Consider the following 14,172-nt stretch of genomic DNA (forward strand, 5'->3'; position numbering starts at 1 on the left):
CTTACTGCGGCGAAACGCTCGTCTCCCAATGGCCGCTGCGCTCGTCAGTTTCCACGACCGCTCACCCCATGGCGCTGCGTGTCCATCAGCGCGGAGCGTCCAAGGTCATCAGGGGCAATCAGGGGCGCAGACGCGCCGACATCGCGCCGACCGGCGACGAAAAGTACGCAGCAGACGAAAAAGGGGGCGGACGAGCGGCTTGCATGCTTTCGCATTCACAACTCATAGGGAATGCTTAGGTGTACCTCGATATTTTTTTGTTTACCAGACAGATACCATGATTTATTAAATGTACCCTCCAATCGTTCTCGAACTTCTTTCGATTTTGGGGAGAAACTGAAATCGCTGAAAGCGTAGTACAGCTATGGTGCCTGGAGCGCGTCTTCGACCGGTGTGTTTAGCGTCCTATCCCGCCCATACATTAAAAGTGGTCCTGAAGTGACAAGGAATGATGTCACAGAAGCCGAAGCTGCTGTCGCACGTCGCGATCCTGGTGGTTGGTCGTAGAAAATTCTGACGAAAGGCACGAGCGAACGCGAGTGTCGCTGTCGTCACGGCGTCTTAGGCGTCCCAACTTCCGGCTGCGCTAGCTTCCGTGGGCTGTCACAATAGAGAGCGACTTGCAGCAGAACAGGCGTCAGCTACACACACAACAGCTGCTGGAACGCCGCCAGGGTCACGACCGGCACAACATGACACTTTTTTGACGTCATCAGGCGGAAATTGAGGGACCACTTTTTTTGTTTGCGGTAAACACACCAGTCGTAGACGCGTTCCAGGCACCATTGTACAGCGTCGTTGGCGTCGTATGAAGGCAAAAAGCTGTTTGAAGCGAGCGGATCGTAAGCGAAACTGAAAACATAATATGGTTCTGTTTGCTGATATCGAGACGAACGTCAATTTTGGCATCTGATATGCGTCTATAATCAAGTTGTATATTTGTGGAAAATTTATTCACACGGAAAAGAAAGTTTTACCACAATAGTTTCTTACCCTTCCCCAGAAACGAGAAAATTCTCCGCGCAGGTCGTCAACACTGGGTTCATTATTTTGTTTCCGATTTCCCGCTCTGTTCTGCTCCGTCGAAACTTCGAACTGATCAAACCGGGCATGACTTTTCACCGGCACTTTGTGCTCAATCTCCAGCGAAGCATCAAAGCGTTCGTAGCTCAAGATCCGAGTTCAAGTGATCGCGTTCAAACGATCTTACTGAAACCCGTGCGCGCTTCATGACATCAACCGCAACGCTGCGACGTCTGCAATCCTCTCTGAGGCGATGTCTGCTGCTGGGGAAGCGCGCCTCTTCGAAAATTTTGTCGTCACGTCAAGCCAGTCAAAACAGTAAAGACCAAGAGTTCAAACCCGGCATGAGGGTTCTCAATGTGGCCGAGAAAAACGACGCCGCCAAGAACTTGTCCGAAATTATGTCGCGCGGATCGTACCGTCGCCGTGACGGCTTGTCTGTCTACAACAAAATCTACGAATTCGACTACAATTTGTTTAACACCAACTGCAAGATGATAATGACGTCTGTGTCTGGTCATCTGCTCACCCTGGAATTTGTGAGCGATTACAGAAAGTGGTGAGTGGCCAAAAGCCTCTGATTGGCTCTTGGTTTGGCGACAATTGTGTAACCGTCTGCTTTGGATGGTGTGTATGTGTTGGCGATGTCACCGCCTCCGCTTTGACTGGTATGTGTGTAGGCCCATCTGGTTTCGTGGCGTTTGCTTGCCGGTTGTGTAACCGTCTGCGATTGGCTGGCCATCTGGTTTGGTGGTGGTTGCGCAGCGTCTCTGATTGGCCCTTGGTTTGCCGCCAGTTGTGCAACCGTCTGCGATTGGCTGCCGATTTCCTAGCGGTTGTGCACACATACATGATTGACTGTCCTCATGCTTCCGCGATGGTGATGGTGTCTCTGATTGTCTGCTGATTTGGCAACGGTTACACGCTGTTTGATTGTCAGTTTGCATTGCATCACTGATCACACGTGCAGTAGTGTGACTGTCTTTGAGTGCTTGGCAGTGGCAGTCTGAAATTTCTAGGACTCTAGTGCATCAAGTTTGCCAGCGCTCAGCTAGGAGTACGTACAAGTTTATTATTAACGACTTTTAGTAAATCGTTTCGATGACTGATAACGATACCCGATACTCCGCCAATGCTTTTGTGCATGCATCATATCGTTATCGGAAGTATCTCAAAGATATACTAATACTCTCTATTGTAACTATGTCTTTACTAAGATAATTTTAATGTTGTTAAAAGGTTCTTTCAGGCAAGATGCTTATAACTGCTTTGCCGACAGTTCCTATGCCGCATATACCGCATAATTATTCAGGCATGTTTGGTGACTCAGTGCGGAGCGCAAGTTCGTCTGCTTCTTGCCTTGCGGTGGTGATCATGTCAGAACGCCGAGCTCTTATTGGCCAATTGAAAAAAATAGTGGGTATACCTCGAGGCATCTAGCAATCGAAGCCAATCATAGCTCGGCGTCACTCTAATGTCACCACAACTCCTGCGAAAAAAGCAGACGACTTGCTCTCAGCATAGATTTGTTTGAACTGGCTGCGAGTAGAAACTCCAGCACTTCCCCAATTGATCGCGGGATGTGTGCTTAATAGCATGTCATGTTGCAGGCATTCATGCTCTCCAGTGGAACTCTTCCACGCTCCAGTGATCATGTCCTGCGGGGATAAGAACTACGAGAAGATCAAGGTAGTGACTTGTGCATGCTTTGTGTCCTGCAACCCGTACACTTTGCACCATAAACGTTTTACAAAAGATTTTTTAACACAATCCGTGTGTGCACGATTTATATGCCATTCGGGCCCATGACCCTTCTTTTCTGTCTCTTGTCGTGCTCGTCCAATAACAGCATATTATTGTGGAGTACACTGAGAACTAATTTGCCTGCAGGTCACTATTTTGAAAAGAGTAAAGACGACTTTGTAAACTGCTTAATTCAGGAACCCTGCGAAGTGCAGATGAACCGTAAAATTTCTTCAAGGATTTTTACGAGAGAGAAAAAAAAAAAAAAAAGCACACAGCTGTTTGTGTTTTGAGCCTGGCGTAGTATTTGGTGGAAGGCACTTCACGGCAGTACTTGGGTCCAATTAAGCCACGACTTGCACATATCTCTTCTTACAGACAAATTATTATGAAACATCAACCTACTGATTGTGGTAAACCACAACCACTGTTCTTGACAGATATTTGTAAATTGGTTATGTGCTTTGTAAAGCACCGTCGGAAGCCTTACCGAATTTAATAGAACATTAAAGGGGCAATGCAACGATTTTTGTATTTTCCGCAAATACCGCTTAGAACGGATCCTGATGTTATTGACCTGTGAAATACCCGTTCGTTTTCCACCACACGCAATCGAAGTCGCAGCAGAAAAATAAAGAAAAACAAACAGAGTTCACATCCTCAACTCTCAGCCAGAACAAGCGGCCACGCGTTCTGGAGCCGATTATATGCCGCCAATGTTGATTATAGCCATGCGCTGGGGTTGGCAAGGCACAGGACACGCGCTGAGTTCCAGACATTGTTATGGTTCGGCTGTTGTCGTCGTTGCAGCGATCGGGCACAGGGCACTACCCGAATGCTTCTCGAGCTATCGATTATCACGAGCCCAAATCGAGTGTCCACGCCAGGCTCGGGTCCAATCTATGAGCCGCATTCAAATATCGTCACTGGGCGGTACTGCTACCGCCCAGTTAAGTCATCAGGTTTTGCGAAGGAGAGATTGAATGAAGACACTCGGTTTTGTCCTCGAAATTACAGCGCAACAAAGGAGTTTCTTGGTCAGTGGCGTTGCGTGCAAATATCCTTGAGTCCCACTAGTGCCAGTAAGCTCGTGTAAAGAAAAAAACATTCCGACTGAATATCGTTGCACCGCCCCTTTAAGTGTGACATTCCTTCCCACAGGAAACGTTAGAGAAGGAGATTCGCTACTGCGATGCCCTCGTCATCTGGACTGATTGCGATCGCGAGGGGGAAAACATCGGCTTCCAGATCATCAGCGTCTGTCGCAAAGGTCAGTTGATTCACGCTTCACCTGCAGAATACTTCTCAGCAGGCTTTCCTCCTTTGCATTCATCATTCTCAAGAGGGAAGTACGGAGAGTGGCCATAAGTGTTACCAACACATTTGGCATGCCTTTTAAACTTCAAATTTGAAACATACATACCTGAAATTGGGCATGCGAACACAGTTTCACCAGAACTTTTATGTCTTTTTTTAAAACTCAATTATGAGGTAGTGAAATATTAAAAATAAAGCAAAATCGAAGGCCGTGTATTTCCTCTGTCCTATAGACCGTTCCATTAGGGTCATAGCAGAGAGGGTAAAAGAGAAAAAAATGCACTCCCCCTCTCACCCCGCATCTCGTCCGCTCCGCCGAGTGGGCTGTAGCTAGCGTCCGGCTGGCGTGCAAACTCTGTTTAAAATCGCGTCATTTTGGAACTTTCAAGCGCAGATGCGCAGATTTTGGTATGCCAGTTGTCGTGTTATACTATGCTAGATAAAAAGACTCACAGGGTCCAATTGCAATGTTATCTGCGTGCAAATAAAAAAAAAAAAAAAAGGGAAAACTGAGTCGGATTGGCCGGTCTCTCCGGCGAAAAGTGAATCCGGTGGCTGTACCTTTTTTACCATACAAAGTTCGTACTGGTGTAGGCCTTTAGCGACCATGAGTGGATGTCTGAAATAGTAAATAAAAACGTGCTCTCCTGCCGCAATACACGCAGTAGTTGAGGGTAGTACTGCCGGCTGACTCAACTGCTATTTAAGTAGCGGAAAAAAGATATGTCAGTTGATCATTTACCGAAGTAGAACAACATGGAGCTCTAGGCTGATTTTGGAGTAGCCATAACTACTCTAAGAACGCGAACCACTTCACAACGGCAGCCACGAGCGAGAGTTCGATGTTCCGTACAGCCCGCCGATACAGCCCAAAGATGGAGAATGGCAACCTCCCGTTTTGTCGCCTGCTAGCGGAGTCAGGCGCGTGCCCTCTCTCTCGTTTTACCCCACCGAACCCGCTGAATTTCCCGGATGTATAGAGAGGGCGCTGCTGTCGAACAAAATGGTGCCGCCCAGAGAGCGCTAAATGGAATGGTCTATACCAGCCTGTTTGTCACTTGTTTAGTGTGCCGGGTGCCTTGCTGAATGTAAAAACACTAAAAACCAATAACAGAGACTGGCAATGAGCAATATAATTGCAATAATTCATACTTTTGACGGAATATATGAATAATGATGGCCACCTGGGAGCAAGCTCACGAACCAGCGTGCAGACGACGAACATCCGGTATAGGGCATAGGAAAGGCATGGCCACCGTTTTTGCTCTATTTTTAATATTTTACCCCGTCTGACTGAGTTCCAAAAAAAATTAGACATAAACTTGTTGCGAAACTATGTTTGCGTGCCCGATTTTAGATATGTATGTTTGGAATTCGAGTTTCACAAAGCACGCCAAATGTGTTAGTCTTTGCGGCTGTACCCTGTAGTCCGTAGAAACTTTGCACAAAAGAAAATTTTATGGAACCCAATGGAGGAGTTCTTGAATTCAGTTTAGTGTCCTCCGACCACTGGGAAATGGGAGAGTTCCCCTTTTCCTTAATCTCAATTTAAGGTTGGCCATTAAAGGAAATTCACCAGCTCATAACTGGACGGAGAATCCTTATATATGTTTTTAGGTATGGAAGATACAGCTAAAAAGTATCACAATGAGTTGTTTAAGGGCATCTCATGCAAGCTTCTTCTTTCTTACATTGCACTGCAAGGGGATCTGGCAAGCAGCAAATTGTCCCTCTGTCTTCTTAGTACTGTTGACTGCCTATGAAACTAGGATGTCAATGTGATCACACAAGCTGGTGGTCCCATTCTGTGTTATTGCCTAGCTAACTTCTATCTTGATACGGGACCAAGAACTGCCCATTGGCTGGAGTCTTCTGTATAAGTGCGTCTGTTCACTAGTCTAACCTCGCAGTGCTATCAGGCTGCTCCTTACACACTAAATCGCACCAGTGTTGCTGACCCCTTCACGTCTGCAATGCTGGTAGGAGGAAATTGGTTACAATACATGAAACGAGCAGCCCGAAGCTTTTTGTTGAGTCCTAGTCTTTTCTTTTATATGTTTGTTTTTGCTCCACTCCGTCGTATCACAGTGAAACCGGGAGTTCGGGTATACCGGGCCCGGTTTTCGGAGATCACGCCCCAGGCCGTGGCTCGTGCGTGCCAGAACTTGGCCGACCCCGACCCCAAGCTCAATGCAGCCGTTGAAGTCCGCAGGGAACTCGATCTCAGGATAGGTGAGACCGTGCGCCCTTCCTCTCTGCCTGACTTGCTCACTTGGAGACCTGTCAATAGAGTGCGATATTGCATCTGTCGTGCAATCCCTAGATTAAGTAGCCCTGGTAACAGGGCCTCTTTTTAATGCATGGCAGGCATTTTAATGGAACCCTTTAATGCAAGGAATTCGTCCATCCGTTCATTAGTGCATTTTCCTGCTAAATTTAGCAAGGAAATCGGCGTTACATGACTGGACGTCGTGCAACACGTCCACATGGTGCGATGTCACACTGTCTTTAGTGTGTCAGGTAATGCCGCGACGTGACTCCAGGCCATGTGATGTCGATTTCCCCGCTAAACTTCGCAGGGAAATTGGCATTATACGAGCTGATGTCACGGAACGCGCTCCCATGCTGTGACGCGATGTCACAATGTCTTCGAGACGTCGCGTAATGCCGCGAGGTCACGTGACGTCGGATTTCCTGCTAGATGTAGGGGGCAAATTGGCATTATACGACCCAATGTCGCGCAGCACGGTTAAATGACATGACATCACGTAGCGTCAGGTCGAGTGACGTCGATTTACCCGCTAAATTCAGTGGGGAAGTCGATAGATATCTTCTCCACCCTCTGAAACCACTGTTTGAAGTCTTCATAACAAATTTTAAACAATCACTCCTTCAGAATAGCATTTCCTTGAAGTATCTTGTTTATTTACAGATAGGTTTAATGCTGCATTCCATGCGTTGATTTTGGATGTACGAGTCACTGGCCATTTTCTCATGCCGCTTGCTGGTTGCGTGGCAGGGGCAGCATTCACGCGGCTACAGACGCTGCGCCTCAAGCGGGAGTTCCCCCAGCAGCTGCACGACCGCCTGGTGAGCTATGGCAGCTGCCAGTTCCCCACCCTGGGCTTCGTGGTGGAGCGCTACCGCCAAATCCTCAACTTCGTGCCCGAGCCATTCTGGAAGATCCATCGTGAGGACCTTTCGACTGCCCTCCTGTACTCCACGTTTCTGGCTTTGTTTCTTTCTTCTCTTTACTCCCTTCCCTAATTGCTCTTTTAGATGATGCCCCCCTTACTCCCTCCTGGTAGTTCCTTTTATTACTCCCTTTTCTTTGCTCCTAAAAAGATCCACCTTCCAACCGGCCTTTCTATTTCTCATATTTCCTTTGTTTCTTTTTTCTCCTCCTTACTATTTCCTTCCCTAATCGATTTTTTAAATGGTGCCACTTTTACTCCCTCCTTGTTCCTTTTATTGGCATTTTATTACTCCCTTTACTTAGTTCCCTTTTCCTGTTCTTCTCTTTCATTGGTCCTCTTACTTAATCTCTTCTTTTATTTCCCTTTTTACCCTTTCTTGATTTTCCCTTTCATTTGACCTCTAGTTGCTCTCTTTTGTTAAATTCTTATTATGCCCTCTTATTGTACCTCTTTTGCCTCTCCCTTCTTTTAGCCTTCCTTGTAAGGAGTTAATTGCTCCTTGATCCTTATTGTTACCAATCTACTGTGTTACTCACTTTTTGTTTCTTTAGTGTCTTTTTTTTACTCCTTGCTTTTACTCCATTTAATAAGTCATGCTATTACTCCTTACATCTACTCCCATGTCTCTTTGTTACTCCTTACTGCTACTCCCTCTCAGTGTCAATGTTAGTCCTTACTTCTACTCTGTTTCTTTAGTCTTTCTGTTACTCCTTACTGCTACTCTCGTTCATTAACCTCTCTCTTACTCGTTGCTTCTACTGCCTTTCATTAGGATCATTGTTCCTCTTTACGACTACTCCCTTGGATTAGTCTCATTGTTACTTCTTACTGCTACTCTCTTTCTTCACTCTTTTTATTTCTCCTTAGTCCCTTTCATGTCTGTTACTCCTAACTGGTACTCCCTCCTATTCTCTAGTCTCTTTGCTATTCTCTCTCATTAGTTTCACTCTTACTCCCTTTCTTTAGTCTCTTTGTTACTCCTCACTGCCACTCCCTTTTTATTATCCCTCTCCATTTCGTGGTTACCGTCATCCTTCTGCTCCAGTGACGCACAAGAAGGACGACATCTTGGCTGACTTCTCCTGGAAACGGCACCGGCTGTTTGACTACCAGCTCTGCTTCCTTCTTTACCAGCGCTGTCTCCAGGGAGAAGTGAGTGTCATCTGCTTCATCTCCCACCTATTGGTCAGCTCTCTCGTAGTTGCCCGACTGGTTTCCTTCATTGGGTTAGCCACTTCCTTTCAAATTTCAACACGAAATTTGCTCTGTAAAATGCCGCCAATTGACGTGCGGGTGCGTGACAATGCAGCTGCAGACACTTGAAATTGAACCAGAAGGAAGTTCGATCATGAGCCATATGCCTTAATTAAAATGGCATTTGTTGCGTTGAGAGAGCGTGGGCCAGTTTAGAGTCCCTATATACGCCACTCTTCAGGGTACGGACACTTCGACAACCTTGGTAATTAAAATCATTGTCTCCAGTTGTCTGTAGCCTCGTCAGAAGTTGCGGTAAACACTTTTCTATCCTCCAGAAATGTTAAAATGGTCCGCGAAAGAGCGAGGGGATATGGCCTGAGCTTCCCGACGCCGTGTCCAGGGCTCAAAAAGTCACATTTTCTAATCATAACTATTGCCAGTCGTGCCCACTCTGCAATAGGCAGCGAAATGGCGGCGCCCATAATAAGCTGGGGGGCGGAGTGTCAGTGCTCTAAGCTTAGCTTAGTTGGCGACTCTATGTCCAGTCTAGCAAACGCCGTTACTTTTAAATGGGACCCACACTGTAATGCTAGCCAGGGTTGGACTTTCGGCAACAGAGTCGGTGAGATTGCCGGCCACTGCGATTGGTCGACGCCGACCAATCGCGGCAGTTGGCGATCTTGAAGAGTTTCTCGCCGACTGTCCAACTTGGAGCCCCTCGTGTTAGATCGTTCTATCATACTTGTTCGCAAGCATGGTCAAGCACTAGCTAAGACGAGCCAATCTTACACACTCTTTGTTGTGATTGGCTCTTGCGTGCCAATTGGTTGGAATGGCGACATCACTGTCCCTCCGACTTCTCGATGTGCACGTGCAGCCCCCTCGTGCAAAGGTGGTGGAAATGAAGTGTAAGCCCAAGTCCAAGTGGAGGCCGCAGCCCATGGACACAGTGGTGAGTGGTGCGGCACCATTTTATCTCGGCGCGAGCAGTTTGAGTGACGCAGACAAGAAGCGCAGTTTCGGGTTGCCTGCAGAACCAGCCACCGAGGGATTTCTTTAATTAGTCGAGCGAACTTGTCAACGACGTAAACAGCTCCTGTCGGCCTTTCTAGCTACTCAGAACACAGTTTCAAGTTTCCAGGCGAAATCATATGCAGTTGCCCTTTTGTTCTTACGATTGCCCTGGACAATGATTTGAGGCAGACGATTTCTGGTTGGACATAACAAGTTACTAGGCTGCCTTTTTTTATGGTTTATTTGGACCCAGCGATGAAACAGACTACTGCACAGGTTCTTTCAACATTATGAATAGATTTCACTTACAAACCAAACTACTGCTGTGGTCCTTTGCGCATTTTGAATGGTCTCTATCTACACGACAGTCTGCTCAGTGGTCCTTAGAGTAGTGGTTCTCAAATCGGGGTTCGGTCGCCAAAACATTCTAGGAGTCCGCGAAGCCCTGTTTTATCACTCAAGTCCGGATAATAAAAGTTGTCTTTATTTAGATTGGCAAGAATCATTCCAATTTTCGGGTGAGTTTTCTCGTGTGTATGTCAACGAGAAAAGACTACTTCACACTGTCTCTAAGCTATATTCATTTATTAAATCGTTATAATAATTAATCTTCCCCTCACCACGAACGGGATCCTCCATTATCTCCACCGATCCACAAGGGGTCCACGAAAATCAATGGTTGAGAACCACTCCCTTAGAGCATTCCAAATGGATCCCACTGATGAAACAGGCGTCATCAGTGGCCCTCTCAGTGTTTTCAGTGGACCCCATTGACAATATAGACCATAGAGTCTATTGCAGGTTTAGAACGGCGGGGCTAGCGCCTCCCACAAAGCCGTCTGCTCGTCACAGCCGGCGGTGTCCTCTCCAGCGTTCGCTTTGATTCCTTTGTGGCAGACTGTAGTCTTGCGGCATGTTCTTCGGCATTCTGAACGAACCCACCACCGGAAAACCGGCCAACGCAGGAGCTTGAGAAGCTGTCATCCCGCAAGCTGCGCCTGTCGGCGAAAGAGACCATGCAAATAGCGGAGAAGCTGTACACGGATGGACTCATCAGCTACCCCCGCACCGAGACCACCAAATTTCCCCCGGACATGGACCTCAGGCCCCTGGTCGAGGCACAGACGCAGGACCCACGCTGGGGAGGTTGGGGACTGTTTTTCTCTTGAGTTCATGAGGACGAAAGTGTGGCAGTATTAGTACAGTGTCAAAATTTGTAAGTCACTTGCCGCATTTTTTTTTTTTAGTGGCATAATGCTTTTGTGACACTTTTTTAGGGAGTCTAGTGATGGGGAAAGTCGGTCTCAAATATCAGAAATATTAAAAATTTGAGATTTCTGATATTTGGAGTTTGCGTGGTGGGTGTCACCAAACATGGCATGAACAAAAACTTAAAAAATGGAATGTGCCGTTCTGGCGCACTCAACGTTTTTCTTCTCTTCAAATATTGTTTTTTGTAAAATCTTTTTTGATTATGTTCCCTACACATGTTGAGGAGTAAAAAAAAAAGATCTTATCTGAACAGGGCCAGCCTTTTAGTTGCATATATAAGTACTGGGCATGGCAACAAGATGTTGATCGATGGTGGACAGTATGGAGGGGAGCGCTTTGATTGGTCATTTTAGGTATGAAATAAAAATGTAAACCAAAGAGTATATTCCTCTAAAATAATGTTAGAATAATCTTGATCACACCAATTGATGTTCCATTCAAGTTCTAAAGGTGGTAATAAAACAAAAACTTTATCTCAAATAAGAAACAAAACTTTATCATTAAATTATGAAAACCAATGACATTTTGCATGTAGAACCTTGTAATGTTGGAGATTGGCATGTGAACGATAAGTGTGCCTTCTTAAAATAATCCAGTCAAAGTTGTTAAGGTTATTCACAAGCTTCCTTCTACTGCTTAACATAATTGAGTTTTAATTTATTCTATTGATAGTGCCTCGAACGGAAAAATAACAACTACCTATACTCCGTTTCACATTACGTCCGGACGCAGCGGATGCTACGAGGCATCGGAGCCAATCCAAGGCTGTGTTAGCGTCACGTGACGTTGGAGGGGGGCACAGTTACGCGAGGAAAGCGTATCACGGACTTCGTCCACAGAGCGGGATTGGCAAGGATAGCTCAAAGCATCCGCTTCCTGTGGATGCAAGGTGAAACAGGGTATAAACAAAGGAGGTAAAAAAACAAGAAAAACCTATAAATCAGTTTATATAAATTTTCTTGCCAGTAGCCTGGCTAAATGCACGAGATATTTAGCGAGATATCGAGAAAATACCGCAGTGTATTATAAAAAATAAGCTCAGTTTCATTCAGAAACTTTTACTGTAACTAAGAGCTGGTAAATTAACACTTACCCCCCAAGAAGTGTTATTTCTTGCCAGGGGATCAATTATGGTGTCGGAAGACTACCCAATCAATATTTTGCTACAGCGTCACGCATATTTTTAATAAAGTAAAAAAATGCAACCGCTCGAAGCTTAAACCGATCTGGGGAGGAAGGAGAAATTTAGAGGAAAAGATGTTACCAAAAGTCAGGTGGCTGTGCAGCTATTTTTTTTTTCTTTCAATCAACGTATTTGCAATGTTTTAGAAGCCACAAAAAATGGGTGTCTTATTTTCAGTCTATTTTTAGTATCGAGTGTGTGTCTTCGATGACCCACGACTTTTATTATCTTTGGTGGTTGTGTCTAAACCATAGAAAACGATAAGTAACGACAGAGAAGAGAGTGAGCGCGACTGAAAATGGCCAGTTCTCGATTGGCGGTTTTTGGACGGAAACAAAAACAAATTCTGAGCCGTGAATTGTGTTCTGGATAGTTGGGCTCTTGTATGTCACGTACAAATAAAAACCTTGGCGAGCATAAATGCACTGTCAGTGTCCCTTTAGCGTCCCACTCTGAGGTGACGCTTTCCCTTTAGCACCCAAATGCACTGCGGCGAAGCAAAATAAGCAAACTTGCTATGCTTACCTCGCGGTCGCCACTTCACTGCAGTACGCAAGAGCGGGGTGACGAGCGCACTCAGCAAAGCTAACTTACACGCCAGGGCAGACTAGGAGCACAAGAGATATTGAAACATTCCGAGTATTGTCATTGTTTGACACCGACAGCGAGATTGTATGGGATAGTACGTCATTTGCGACTAAAATCGTAAGTTCTGAAAATTCGCACAAGCCTACCATAACGATTTGGACTGTTGCGGAGCCTGAGCCTTTATATTTTCAGTATTATAATGAAGTGAAATAAAGTTTTGTCGAAATTTTGGTGCAAGCTCCTCACATTTGGGCTAAATGTAGCAGGATGTAGCCTTTGGTGCGATTCGGAGCAAGTGGTGCAGCAATCACATCGCTGGGTTATGGAATTATTGGACAACTTCGGGAAGTGCAAAGATGTCGGGTAAGTTTAGGGAGCTCAAAAAGGTGAAGAATTTTAGGGAGCCTGAAAATGCGATGGAACTACAAAAGGGCCAGAAAGGTTTAGGGAGCCTTAAACGGTTGTGAGAAGATTAAGGAGCCTGGGAAAGTTAAGGTAATTGTTGGAGAGTCTTAAGGACACATGCAAAGGAAAAAAACATTTTTTTTTAAACGGCTTAGATGGAAAAAGGACGCCATAAAACGATTTTACAACGAAGAAAAAAAATTTTTAGAGCTATATTTACGGCGCAAAACGAGTTTGTAGTTGGCGCCCGCGGGCACCGCGGAAAAGTGGTCCGTATTTATCATGTGACTGGTCTTTATTTATCACGTGGTGCTTGCGTTCTTTTGGAAGCTTCCTATGGCCTCTAAAAGTAACTTATTCATCTTTGTTTGAAGTATAACAAAAAACTAAGATGAATAAGTAACTTTTAGAGCCCAAAGGAAACTCCTGAAAAAGCGCAAGCAGACGTGATAGACCTGTGCGCCGGTCAGACGACGGCGGCGGCGCCCCGAAGCAGACGAACTTGTGCGGCGGCGGCGACGGCGGCGTTGAAGCGGCGTTTGCACAACGCTCAGCGTGCGGCAGCGACGCAGCGCGGCGGCGCGCGGGCCTACCACGTGACCAGCGGCGGCTCCCTCGAGCGCCAACTACAAATTCGTATAGCGCCGTAAATATAGCTCTAAAAATTTTTTTTCTTCGTTGTAAAATCGTTTTATGACATACTTTTTCCATCTAAGCTGTCTAAACAAAATGTTTTTTTCCTTTGCATGTGTCCTTTACCCGGGTACGTCTGCCAATTGTCAGGAAGTCGTACGACATGTGGAATGGTCAGGCGACTCAGACATTTGAGGAGAAAGTATATTCAGTTGGGGAAAGTAGGAAAAAGCCGCTTCCAGCGTCCTCACTTCTGCTTTGTCGTCTGCACCCGCAGACTTTGCGAGGCGTCTCCTGGCAGACGGCTTGACGCCCCGGCAAGGCACAAAGTCCGATCAGGCCCACCCACCGATACACCCCATCAAGCACGCCGCCGGCCTCGAGGTGTCGTAACTTTTCTCACGCTTCCATTTTCTCTTAGTTTATTTTAAAATGTGGGGAGTTGGTAGGCAGGAAGGTTGACCAAAAATGTAGGTATAGTACTATTTATTTACATACATACCGAGCAGCGATGTGAGAATATGCGTAAAAGATTTTTGGTGTGGACACTTTCTCGGCGTCTGAGTGGCTCAATACGTAACGAAAGGTTAGGAAGGGCGC

At 46.0% G+C, this 14,172-nt stretch overlaps 1 protein-coding gene across 1 annotated transcript in view; it reads left to right on the forward strand.

Moving 5' to 3' along the window:
- Positions 1-1,029: 1,029 nt before the first annotated feature.
- LOC8033421 (DNA topoisomerase 3-alpha) overlaps positions 1,030-14,172 on the forward strand; it is a 29,556-nt gene continuing 16,413 nt past the window's right edge. Inside the window, exons 1-9 of the mRNA XM_029969761.3 lie at positions 1,030-1,582; positions 2,634-2,712; positions 3,928-4,036; positions 6,172-6,315; positions 7,103-7,273; positions 8,326-8,432; positions 9,355-9,429; positions 10,457-10,637; positions 13,850-13,956. Of these exons, the coding sequence (XP_029825621.3) occupies positions 1,230-1,582; positions 2,634-2,712; positions 3,928-4,036; positions 6,172-6,315; positions 7,103-7,273; positions 8,326-8,432; positions 9,355-9,429; positions 10,457-10,637; positions 13,850-13,956 (1,326 nt within the window). The 5' untranslated portion in view covers positions 1,030-1,229. The remainder of the gene's footprint in view (positions 1,583-2,633; positions 2,713-3,927; positions 4,037-6,171; positions 6,316-7,102; positions 7,274-8,325; positions 8,433-9,354; positions 9,430-10,456; positions 10,638-13,849; positions 13,957-14,172) is intronic.

The sequence above is a fragment of the Ixodes scapularis genome, unplaced genomic scaffold (genome assembly GCF_016920785.2).
Source record: "Ixodes scapularis isolate PalLabHiFi unplaced genomic scaffold, ASM1692078v2 PGA_scaffold6__148_contigs__length_123643588, whole genome shotgun sequence".
NCBI lineage: Eukaryota > Metazoa > Arthropoda > Arachnida > Ixodida > Ixodidae > Ixodes > Ixodes scapularis.